The 12,808-nt window shown below is 38.9% G+C and overlaps 1 protein-coding gene across 5 annotated transcripts in view; it reads left to right on the top strand.

The window, feature by feature from the left end:
- SLC26A7 (solute carrier family 26 member 7) overlaps positions 1–12,808 on the top strand; it is a 168,114-nt gene that overhangs the window by 112,145 nt on the left and 43,161 nt on the right. For all 5 annotated transcript variants that reach the window (XM_045050138.1, XM_045050137.1, XM_019822873.3 and 2 more), the window contains 4 exons: positions 113–265; positions 3,755–3,837; positions 5,978–6,125; positions 8,001–8,114. In XM_045050138.1, coding sequence (XP_044906073.1) covers positions 113–265; positions 3,755–3,837; positions 5,978–6,125; positions 8,001–8,114 — 498 coding nt within the window. The remainder of the gene's footprint in view (positions 1–112; positions 266–3,754; positions 3,838–5,977; positions 6,126–8,000; positions 8,115–12,808) is intronic.

Genomic DNA, 12,808 nt, shown 5'->3' on the forward strand with positions numbered 1-12,808 from the left:
ATCCGTTAACATATTTTTTTAAACATCACTGAGTTCATTTGGAGCCAGATTTCGATGTTGGTATATTGTGGATGATCCTGAATTTTGTTTGTATTTTTCCTTATCACTGTAGATCTATGCATATGTCTTTGAGAACATCAAGTCTGTCCGACTGGAAGCACTGCTGTTATCCTTGCTGAGCATCGTGGTGCTTGTTCTGGTTAAAGAGCTGAATGAACAGTTTAAAAGGAAAATTAAAGTTGTTCTTCCTGTCGATTTAGTTTTGGTAAGTATGAAATCAACATTTAGCCTTCTGCCTTACAGTGCTTGCCAGTTGTTGGGGTAACCTGCAGAGGTTCACTCTATTGTCTACAGTAACCCACAACTATTCCTGTCTCTCATTAAAGTCAGGCTAATTTTGCAGGGCTATACATTAATGTAAGAACAGGAAATATTTTGAGTCAATACTTTTTAAAAAAGGAGGCACACATGTTTTCAATTTACACAGCATTTCTCATATGCTTGTAATTTTTTTTACATAAATAATAGAACATATAGCTTCAGATTTTAAATAAGAAGACATTTCTAAGGGTGAGACTCAGAAGATCTCTGGAATGATTCTCCCTAAAAGCTATAAAAAGTGATACCCCATCCTACTAATGTGGCATCTGTATGATATGCAGAGAAGTATTATCAGTTGACCAATGTCCATTAGTGATTGATAGAGTTATTAACACCTTTTTTGCTGACCTAATTTTGCTTTATTGAAAGGGTACTCATGATTTTCATGGGCCAGGCCTGGTTCTCTAATATATTTTTCATTGTTGTACCTGGAAAAGCAATGAATTATGCTTTACATTAAGGTTTATGGCATTACAAACTGCATTTTGAAATTTTAAGAGCCTCTAATGAGGACTCTTAATTAAACAAAGCACAAGTTGAAAATGAAATATTAACACAATCACAGCCTACTAACCTATCATTACCTGATTGTAGTTTTTTAATGGTCTTTGGGTTATACACGTACAGGACAAGAGGTGTCTAAATCATTTCACCTCTTGAAATATTCATTCATATTGCTGGAGTGGTGTAGGTTTACATAAACATGTAAGCTTAGCACGTTGGAAGCTCTCTGAGGACTATGACATATTTCTGTAGAACTGAGATGGATGGCCTCTCTCCATAGCTAGACCTTGGATGATTCTATACTCCTGATAATTTATGGAGATGCGTGTAACATATGTGATCAATATAATGTGTGTGTGTTTGTGTGTATTTCAAATAAGCCATAAAAGTGGAGGGTACTATAATTATTAGTTTTCACAGCAACGACTGTGAAACATACCATTTTATTCCAAAGTCCTATAGGTATTAAGAAATCTTATTATATCTTGGGAAGCTTTATTACATAAGTTGCATGAAAACAAAAAAATGAAACCAAACCTTAGGTAACAAGGCCCTTTAGCTGGTAATAAAAAAAATTACTTATTCAATTCAAAACTAGTAAGAAGTATCTTTTATCCACATATATATACATATATATATATATATATATATATATATATATAGAGAGAGAGAGAGAGAGAGAGAGAGAGAGGTAATTCTTACACAAGGTTGCTCCTAATATTTGCAAGAGCCAAGGTAAAAGTGCTAATTCGGGCCTGAATACTTAAAAGTTATAGACCAACGTGTTAAAGAAAACAGGTTTTGTTTTCCTAGTTTGACTAAAACGCCACAGTGATTACCTTGAACGGTCAGAATAGAGAATTCTCCCATTCCTTCCAGTTCTGCCAGAAGAAGGTAGCCTGGGGAGAGCCAGCCAGCTCTTTGGCCTGCCCCTCCTCTTCCTCCTCTGACTCTGTCCCCTGTAGGTGGGACAGAGATTCGTATGTATATGTGTGGCTATTCCTGTCCCATTATCTAAACTCCAAACACATCCTCACTCTTCCACACCAGAACTGTCCGTTGGCCTTTTTATGGGCCACGTTGGGAGGGTGAATCTGGGGGAGATACTCCAAAAGCAGGCATGGGCCATTTGGGCAGGAAATCATCAATTCTTGAGTATCCAAAGTGTCGTCCAGAAAGACCGGGACAGGCGAGTTGGACGCATCCCTACATCCCTACAAAGCTCTCCTTGTATGAGAAGGGCAACAGGTTGAGGAGGGCCAGATTAGAACCCTCTAAAGCACTGGACCTGCCTGGACATGTATCCCATGTTGCCCAAGTCTAAGGGCAGTGCGTGTCTTATACACACCTATAATACTAAAATAATATTGAAGAGGGACCAATGACTTGGCTGATAAAGGAAGTTGAATCATGTCAAAGAAATACAGTGAGGAAATAAGATGTTGTCTGGAAGCCAATTCAGTGGCTTAGATTCCTTGATTTTAATATTGGCTACAAGTCCTCCACCTTGTGTGTTCTTCCAGTTTCAAGAAGGAACCAATATTTTGTGCCTATGGTATATTTTCTTTTATATCTCATAGTATTTTCTGACCTGATGTAAATATTTCTTGGAAATTATTAGCAATTAAATTTATTAATTGTCTTAGGGATTTTCGAATACGTTAATACTTCTGATTCTAACCTAATAGGCCTGACTTTTTAACTACTGCTATCTTCATCAGAAAACACTATTATATCACAATATTTATTATGTTTAACAGTATAATCTGCATAGTTTTATTGCCTTTTAAAAACATTCTCAAGGCTGTTTTGCTTTGTGAGTCTACTTGTTGTTTTAAAACCCTCTGTAAATTTGGTTAAATATCATCACAGAACAGAAATACACAGATAGGAAAAATCCCTACAAAATAATATTATTGGGCATTAATTTTCAAATATGCCTTAATTTGCTAGTGTGGTTTTGTTAAACCTTTTTTCTGGCCATGTATATGGTAACTTTGTACTTTAAATAGATAATTGGTGTGCCTCTTTTTGACAAAAAAGAAAAAGTGTCGTGTATAAGATCTAAACTGATACCATAATCATGTGAAACTTCTAGTACCTACTAAAATTATCAGAAGAATGACAAGAGAACTTGAAAATGGATGGAAAACATGGGGGTGGCATGGTAGGAAAAACAAAGGCTGAACTGAGTTCCAAACATACCTTTTACAGGTGATTATGCACACAGGCAGAGGAGACCTGACCTTGCTTATCATATGTCATATAGCAGAGTGTAGGGCACCTGCGATTCCACGGAGGTGACTTTAAAAACAGTGAGTCCAGCGTGTTGTTAACTAGTATATTTTGCTTCAAGAAATAGTGAAAGCTCAAAATTAAAAATTTCCCAAGGAGACTGTCAATCATCGCTGACAACTAACCTATATAGAAATATTAATGCAATATCTCAAACTCCTGAGAGGTTGGTGTCATGGAGGGAAATCGTGCTGTGTTACAAGGCATTCCCTCATGTCCTGAGACACAGGTATTTAGGTTGGTTGTGGTATCTGTAAACACACATACATGCCTATATTCTGTTCTGCGCCCCTTCAAAATCAGACATAATTGGATAGACACATCAGGAAGGATATTAGAAAAGGCATATTGTTGGATGCCATTTAACTTTTGAGGCTACAAATCAAGTGCTCACAAATTTCAGAGGGATTTTTTTCATTTTTAAAGTTTTCTTAATTTTTAAGTCTGTGCAACTGCAACATGACTCTTAACAATCATGGGGCACATGAACAATGTTTACTTTTAAAAATAGTTTCAAGGTGTTTGAGAGGCCAGTAATAATTTTCTTTTTCTTTTTTCAAATGGAACCACACAGATTATTGCTGCATCATTTGCTTGTTATTGTACCAATATGGAAATCACATATGGATTAGAAGTAGTTGGTCATATTCCAAAAGGGTAATGTAGTCTTTTTCTTTCTTTCTTCCTTTTTTGTTGGTTTGTTTGGTTTTGATGAAGGAAAGGACTTGGGGTAGGTGGCTATGGATTTCATTTCTTTCAAAGGCTCTCTATAGGACAAAATTCTAATTAATTTCTGTTTGAAAATAATAGGAAGAAATAATACACATATGGAGAAAGAGTAACTTCATAAACCGTTTGCCTATTAGTAGGGAAGTTGATGACTATCTTATACAGCCTTACTTCAGGTGAAAGATTTGCAAATTATTTACTAAAATATTATTTGGGGGAAAAAAGGAGGGCATTGAATTTTCAAATTATGGTCACACCCCTGGGATTTATTGTTCCCTATTCCACTCACATATTCTTATGACTATTTTTATTTCACTTCATACATAGTAAAAGTACAGAAGCATCATCTGAAATAATAACCCCACACATAGGCCTAGGTGGTATATAATGGTGAGGGAGGGTGAAAGCAGAGAAGGTTTCTTAAAGCCTTCCTGTGGACACTAAGAGGAAGGTTAACGTGAAATGTTGACCCTGAAGGGCAAAACGTGATCCAAATATAGTCTGAAGGAACATAAAGACATCTTAGGGAAGAGAGGGGTGTGTTATGGGTTATTCCCTCTTAATGGGCTATATATACACCAGTGTTTATAAATGTCCAGCAAAGTTACAGTTGTTGAGTCCTCTGTATTTTTATCTCCCAGTCCAAAATTTTGGTTTCTGATTACATTAAAATGGAAGAACATAGAAAAATTCTCAGAGGTTATCAAGATAATTAGAAAAAACAACTGTCTTTAGCCTTTATGTAGATACAGGTTATTATTTAAATCATCTTGGGTTTTCTACAGGATTCTCTACTTTTCCACCTTCAAAAGTCAACTTATTGTTTCTTTCTGGGTCAGCTTATTGTTGTCAATAATTAGTCAAGCTCAGTTTTTAGAAAACAGAAATTCATATACTCTGAAATGGCAAAGCTTTGTACATCATATTAAGATATCTTAGGGCCTGTAATGTTACAGATCAATTTCTCTTGGGGGTAAACTTTAGTTAGTGGATAAAAAAAAATCACGCCTCTCCCCCACTGCTTTATTTCTCCTTAATTTTGAATGACCTTTCTAGACCCATTCTCTTAAGGAATCATAGAAAGAGTGTGGCATTGAAAAGAGATGGTGAACCCCAGCTCTACCATCCGATTTGTGACTTAGATGCATTACCTAAACTTTCTTAAAATGTTTTCTCTGCCAGAGTGCATGAGTGGCGCTTGGTCTAGGGTTGTGTAGACAATGAAACTGCTAATTGAAAGGGTTGAACATTCCACTTTCATGCTAGGTATTAAGTCAACATCAATTATCTTCCCTTTTGTCCCTACTTTTTCCCCAGAGGGATTTTTTGTTTGTTTTTGAAGAGGAAGTAAGTCTTCCAAAGTATCATCAGGGATATAAATCAACAATGATACCTTGGCTCAAGTGCTTTTCAAAACACAGTAAGACAATGGCTGGGTATTAGTTGAAAGAAATAATTTAAACAGTTGTTTAAAACTGGGAAACAGCTAACTGTGGCCTGTATTTCACAACGGAGGGTAGATGGAGCCTTTATCCACATTTTTCTTCACATATGTGATGCATAGTGTACTGTGAAAGGATCGAGTTAAAAACATAATTAAGATTATGAACTCAATGGCGAAGTTAGGGATTAGCTCAAGAATTATAGCTCACAATAAACCATTGTTTGTACAACACTGTAGTACTCAGGGCAGGAAGTACAGTCTCTAACGCCTGCCAATTAAATATTTGGAAAATTTCGAATGAAAGAACACTCCAGATTTGCTTTTGTTCTGGTACAGAACATTTTCCTTGAGTCAGAGTTTCTGTAGTGTAAAACCTGAATTCCCCGGGCGTAAATGCCTGATGGACGCATGGAGCTGTCACCATGGCGATCCTTGTGATTTTGCTTTTCTGCTAAGTAATACTGAAAACAAAGGGCTTCTCAGGGCAGGGCTGCTTGATTTTCACACGGGTGTTTCACTTTTTCTATGTAAACTTCATAGTCATTACCACAGTTGAATTCATTGCAAGTTGTTACAGAAATTACATGAAAGTTGATGACTTCAGCATGGTTTTTCTTTCCACAGAATCCCTCCACCTAGAGCTCCCCCAATGAATGTCCTCTCTGCAGTAATCACTGAAGCTTTTGGAGTGGCACTTGTCGGCTACGTGGCCTCCCTGGCTCTTGCTCAAGGATCTGCCAAAAAATACAAATATTCAGTTGATGACAACCAGGTAGAGTATACCCCAGCCCCTCTCCCCAGCTGTTGTATCACGGTAATCTTTACTCAGACCCTGAGAACGTTGAACTTACGAAAAATGTCACTTTCCTAAGTGTATAACAATAATGGGTAGAACACAAAAAAATCTCAAAAATCATCCATAGAAAGCTGAAAATCTGGCCTTCATGGGTTGGTTTATAATTTATCATTTTTTCTCCTAGGAAGAGGGACATCTTAATGTCCTTTTTGATTTTAGGAGGGAATCTACATATATTTATCATTGAACCCGTGAATTTCAAAGTAACAAAAACACTAATATTACTTATTCTTTTTTTTCTTTGCCTTTCTATTTTTTTTTAAATATATAAAATTTATTGTCAAATTGGTTTCCATACAACACCCAGTGCTCATTAATATTACTTGTTCTTGTTAGTAAAAAACTAAAGGGTACAAGGGTTTATTCTAAGAATACCAAAGAATGAAAATTTTATTGATCCTATTTCTGAATCTGCTCACACTAGTTTCTTCTTTCAAGCCTTATGGCCCTACATTCCTGCACAGGTCGACAGGGACAGCTGTGGAATAGTGGTTAAGAATGGCAAATTACCTGTGTCTAAATCTCACTCCGACACTATGTGCCCTTAATTGTTTCTGTGTCCCAGTTTTGTCATCTGCAAAAAAGCAGATTTATTCATTTAACGGATGTGTATTGAGCTCTACCATGTACCAGGCACTGGTCTAGGAACAAGGGACACAATGCTGTATAACACAGACCATGTCTTTCCCCATCTCAGTCCTCCCAGGCCTTCCTTGGTACACCAAAATCTAAACACCAGATTTTTCCACTTCCTTCTCTGCTCTGCTTTTCATATTATTCTTGTTTACTGTCAGCATCCCCTAATTAGAGTGCCGGCTCGCTGGGGACAGGCATATGTGTCTGTTTTGTTGGCTGGCAAGAGCAGAAACAGGTAAACATTAGGAGGCTGTTGCAATAATCCAGGTGATACTTGATGACTTGGATGTAGCAGTACTGGAGACGAGAAGTAGACAGATTATGGATTGGTTGTGGATGCCATCTGCGAAAAGGGGAAGGAGTCAAAAATAACTCTAATGCTTTTGGCCTAAGCAACTGGAACTTGAGGTGGGGAAGAATGTGGGAGGACACGACTGGGGATGGTAGACAGCAATAAACCAGATTCAGTTAAGTTTGGGATACCTGTCAGCCATCCAAATGGAATGCCGAGAAGCAGGTTGGCCATATGAGTCTGGAGTTCAGAAGAGTGGTCCAGGCTGGAGATGTAGACTTGTGAGTTGTCAGCATATATTTGGATACGTAGGATCAGAGAGAGAAATGCTCCCCTACTTGTGATTGGTTTGGTGAGAAGGAACCATAAAGATAATTGAGAAGGAGTGGTCAGGGAGATAAGAGGAAAATAGGAGAGTGTGAGGTCCTAGAAGGACCTAGAAGGAGCCTTTAAGGAGGAGGAAGTGAGCAACTATCTCAGATGCCGCTTTTAGGCCAAGGAGGTAAGATCTAACCACTGGATTTAGCTTTGGGAGTGTCATTGGTGGAGTGGTGAGGGCAAAAGCCTTGAACATCGTGACTTAAAAGATGGAGGAGAAATGGGCAACAGAGACCATAAATCCTTGTACTTCCCTATAAGGTGGTTACAAGCATTAAATGAGTAAAATGCTTGCAACAGCTTCTGGCTCATTGTAAGCACTCTATAAAAGTCAGCTATTTTTGTAGAGATGGTTAAGTCACAACAAATGGGGAGAACAGAAATGGGATACAAACAAGCCTCATCCTTTGACAGGATGCACCTGTGGTCACCAAAAGTTGATTGTGATTGAGTAATGGTATATTCTCCTATTACCCATCTTGTAGGAATTTTTGGCCCACGGCCTCAGCAACGTGATTCCTTCATTTTTCTTCTGCATACCAAGCGCCGCTGCCATGGGAAGGACGGCTGGCCTGTACAGCACAGGGGCAAAGACGCAGGTAACCTCATTGTTCAGAATGGGTCAAAGCACTTCCGGTAACTCTCCCTCTTGGACAGTGGGAAAATTGAGCTTCTCTCTAAAGACCTGGAGGTATTTTCACTTCTTCAATTTTTTTTTCTCTAACTGGTTTCGAGAAAGTTTGTCTGTCTGTCTGTCTGTCTCTCTTATGAATGATCCTTCCAGAAGCAGAATGACTAGGCTAGCAGTCAAAAATCCTGTACTAGTGGCAGCTTTGACTGTTGGCAACGTTTGAATAAAGCTCCCTCTAGTGGTGCTGCTGATTTTGTTTTTGGCTAATCTAACCAGTCCATTTGAAAAAACTTCCATTTTTGTTCATTTTTCCTTTCAATGAAATGAAGTCAATTATAGGCAAAATCGGTCCTTGATGCTGACATTCCTGTCTAGAGAGAGGTACAGGTAGATAAATGAGTAATAAGTCATCTGTGCACATTTTAGGCTAAAGAAACAATCAGCATACATTTTTAGGAACTGAAATCGATTCAGCGTTTGTGACAGCCTGCTGTATACCTGGCATTATGCTGGGTACCAGTAAGCTGACGATGGCGATGATGAAGGTGTTGCCATGATTTTGATGACGATGGCGGTAGTGTTGGTGGGAGCATACGTTGAGTTATGTACCAAGCACTGTGCATCATACTTGTTATATAAGTGAAGTCATTTAACCCTTTAGGCAACTCTGTGAAAGAGGCATAATTATTATCCTCAGTTTCCACACGAGAAAGTTGAGGGAAAGAAGGTTAAAATAACTTGCTCAGGTCACAGAGCTCGTGAGTGCCAGAGCTGGGATTTGAACCCAGATAGATGCACCTCACCTCTTGCACTTTTAAGTACTATTTCATATAAGAAAACTTATGTATATGTTAATGTAAGAAGTTAATATTAACAGCTAACCATTTTTAAAACAATACGCATTTATTTAGCATTGGAATTGAGTGAGAATTTTTTTTAAGTTTATTTATTTTGGGGGGGGAGGGAAGCACTGAAGGGGCAGAGAGAGAGAGAGAGAGAGAGAGAGAGAGAGAGTCACAAGCAGGCTCGACACCATCAGCATGGAGCCCGAAGTGGGGCTCAAACTCACAAAGCATGAGATTGTGACCTGGGCCGAAATCAAGAGTTGGATGCTGAATCAACTGAGCCTCCTAGGTGCCCCCAAAATCTAGGATTTTCTACTAGTTTCCACCTGGTTTCTCACACGGCGTCGTATATTCAATTTCTGCTCTTCATATTCAAGGTAGATAAATAAAGTGAGTGGCTAAGGGCATGGATTCTAGAGCCTGGACTTGTTTGTGTTCTGGCTCACCACTAGTGGTTGAGTGACCTTTCTGACCTAACTGGACTTGGGCTTGGCTGTTGAAGTATTTGTTATAAAGATTATATGTTTTTTGTTATAAAGTATACATGCTTACTTAGCCCAAAGCCTGAGCACTAAATAAATACTCGTTCATTGGTAACAATGATCATTGACTGTGTTGTTATTATCGTTAAATATTTTTATTAGAATAAAATCTTTCCAGAACCTTTTGTTTAACATTTTAATATTAAAACATCCTGGTTTGATTGGTGTGCAGTAAGGCAGTTTCTATTCCAAGCTGCCCCTCCGACTTGCTGGGGATGTTGAGTAGGTTAGCATCTCCATCCACCACACGGACAAGAGAAGGTTGGTGTGGACTCTGTGAGGTGTCTTCCCCCTGAGTGTGTACCATACCTAGAGTTTCCTTAGGCATCTACTGCTTTTCCAATGACTATTCTGGTAATAACAAAACTGTCTCATGAATCTCTGTAGCTTTAAATATTCAATGTCTCAAGGAGACAATACATTGAGAAAACATGTAGTTATTTTTAAATCTTGGACTTTTTTTCATTTAAGTTGGGCATAAAGTTGCTCAACTAATGGAGTGGGGATGGAGAAGCACCTTTCTCTGTTCTGCAGGCCACATGTTTGAATGATAAGAATAACAGAACTTTTCTAAGGACTTTTCAGAGTTATTTTTCTGCCTGGTACTTTTTTTCTGGACTTCAGAAGAAATGAAAGAAATCTCACAAAACACAACTTCAGAGAAATAAATGAAGCTTAGCAGGAGATTATTTTCATGCTGTTCTGCTTGTTGAGATGGTCACCAATCTGTTCAACAATTCCCATTAAACTGCACAGAGAAGGAATCTGATTTAATGTGCATACCCAAATCGGAGATGCTTTCCCATGGTAGTCATTTTAGACCTTTAACACTGCAACTGTTAAGTTTATGTGGGTATAACTGATAACTGACATTATTTGAAGAAGGCACTGGGGAAGCCAAGGCCTTAAAAGTTTTTCTTTTTAAATAGGCTATTTGTGAAACCAGTCTTCTGTGGGACAAGACTTCACAAAACAACCCTTTAAATGCCTCTGTCTTTTTTAGGAACTAGAGTTATCCCCAGCAAATTAATCAAGAAGACCTAAAAACTTTTCAACATTTAAGCTAATGACAAGTAATTAAAGGAGCAGTGGGAACCACCTTCCATTGTTAATTATTTCACTAACTTTTTCTTATTCAGAAACATTATTAGGCGGCACCTGGGTGGCTCTGTAGGTTAAGGATCCGACTCTTGATTTCAGCTCAGGTCATGATCTCACAGTAGTTAAGACCAAACCCTGCCTCATTCTGCGCTGGGCATGGAACCTGCTTAAGATTCTCTCTCTCCCTCTCTCGCTGCCCCTCCCGTTTGCACGCATGTGTGCATTCTCTTTCTCTCTCTCTCAAAAAAAGAAACATTATTGATATTTCTCTGTAGAAAGTTATTTTTTTTAACGTAAACATGATCTTGTTACGTCCTCCTAAAGCCCATAGAAGGCTTTGCAGCGGTCTCAGAATTCATACCTGTATTTACCTACAAGGTTCTGGGTGCTTCCTTCTATAGCCTCATCTTGGATTCTTCTCTTCCTCTTTCTCAGCTCTGGGGCTGCATGGTCCTCCTTCCTTCCTGTGGGCCACAAGTGTCGGTGGCTGCCTCCCCTTCCCCTCTAAGTGAAGTCCTCCCGTCCTTCATATCTCACTGCCCCTTCTGGCACAAGTGTTCTTCTCTTCAGGGTCAGTTGTACCCAAAATGTTTGTCAGTGCGATTTATACGATTCATGCCTACCTTCTTCCCTTGACTTAAGCTCCTAGAAAACAGCGTCCTTGGTGTCTAGCCCAGGACTCAGCACCCAGTAGGTGTTTGATAATTATGTGTGGAAAAAATGAATGAAAAATGAAAACATTAGATAATATTAAACTAGTCAGTTTTGCTGACATTAAGAAGGGACAGGTGAAGGGTGCCTGGGTGGCTCAGTCAGTTAAGTGTCCGACTCTTGATTTCAGCTCAGGTCATGATTTCACAGTTCTTGAGTCTGAGTCCCCATCAGGCTTCCCACTCTCAGCACGGAATCCTGCTTGGGATTCTGTCTCTCCCTCTCTCTCTCTCTCTCTCTCTCTCTCTCTCTCTCTCTCTCTCTGCCTTTCCCCTGGTTGCGCGTGCTCTCTCTCTCTCTCTCAAAATAAATAAATCAAACTTAAAAAAAAAAGGGACAGGTGAATACATGGAGTTTGTATTGGGACTTATAGTACATTTGAAATCAGGAAAGTCCCACTTGAAACCAGGCTCGGGGTCACAGACTTTAGAAAAGTGCTGTCCAGGGGCACCTGGGTGGCTCGTCGGTTAAGCGTCAGACTTTGGCTCAGGTCGTGATCTCACAGTTTGTGGTTTTGAGCCCCGCTTTGGGCTCTGTGCTGACAGCTCAGAGCCTGGAGCCTGCTTCAGATTCTGTGTCCCCCTCTCTCTGCCTCTACCCACTCACACTCTGTCTCTCACTCTCAAAATTAAATAAAACACTAAAAAAAAAGTAAGAAATAAAAGAAGAAAACTGCTGTCCAGTAGAAATGTAATATGAGCCACATAGGTAATTGAAATTTTCTAGTTGTCACGTTTTAAAAAGTAGAAGAAACTACTAAAATTAATTTAACAATACATTTGGATTTATCCAATGTAGTCAGAATATTATTTCAACAAAGAATCTGTCCAAAAATTGTCAACAATATGTTTTATATTATCTTCTTATTGTACTAAGACTTCAAAATCTGGTGTGTATGTTACATTTACAGCCTATCTAAATAAGGACTAAACACATCTCAAATGCCCAAGAGTCACATATGGCAATATTAGTGCATTTAGGACCATTTTACATACAAAAGAGTTGATGGTAAAGCCTTTCATTGCTTCCAAAAATCAAATTAAAATGTTTGAATTGAGGGGCGCCTGGGTGGCTCAGTTGGTTAAGCGTCCGACTTCAGCTCAGGTCACGATCTCGCGGTCCGTGAGTTCGAGCCCCGCATTGGGCTCTGGGCTGATGGCTCAGAGCCTGGAGCCTGCTTCCGATTCTGTGTCTCCCTCTCCCTCTGCCCCTCCCCTGTTTTCTTTTTCTCTCTCTCTCAAAAATAAATAAACATTAAAAAAATAAAAAAAAACTAAGATGGTATAAATGAATTCAATTTAACAATATTCACAATCTACACAAGTGAGTTATACTGTCCAGTTAAAATTCAGATTGTTAGACTACATTTTTAAAATTCAACTTTAGGGACGCCTGGGTAGCTCAGTCGGTTAAGCGTCCGACTTCAGCTTAGGTCATGATCTTACGGTCCTTGAGTTCGAGCC

Source organism: Felis catus, chromosome F2, assembly GCF_018350175.1.
Source record: "Felis catus isolate Fca126 chromosome F2, F.catus_Fca126_mat1.0, whole genome shotgun sequence".
NCBI lineage: Eukaryota > Metazoa > Chordata > Mammalia > Carnivora > Felidae > Felis > Felis catus.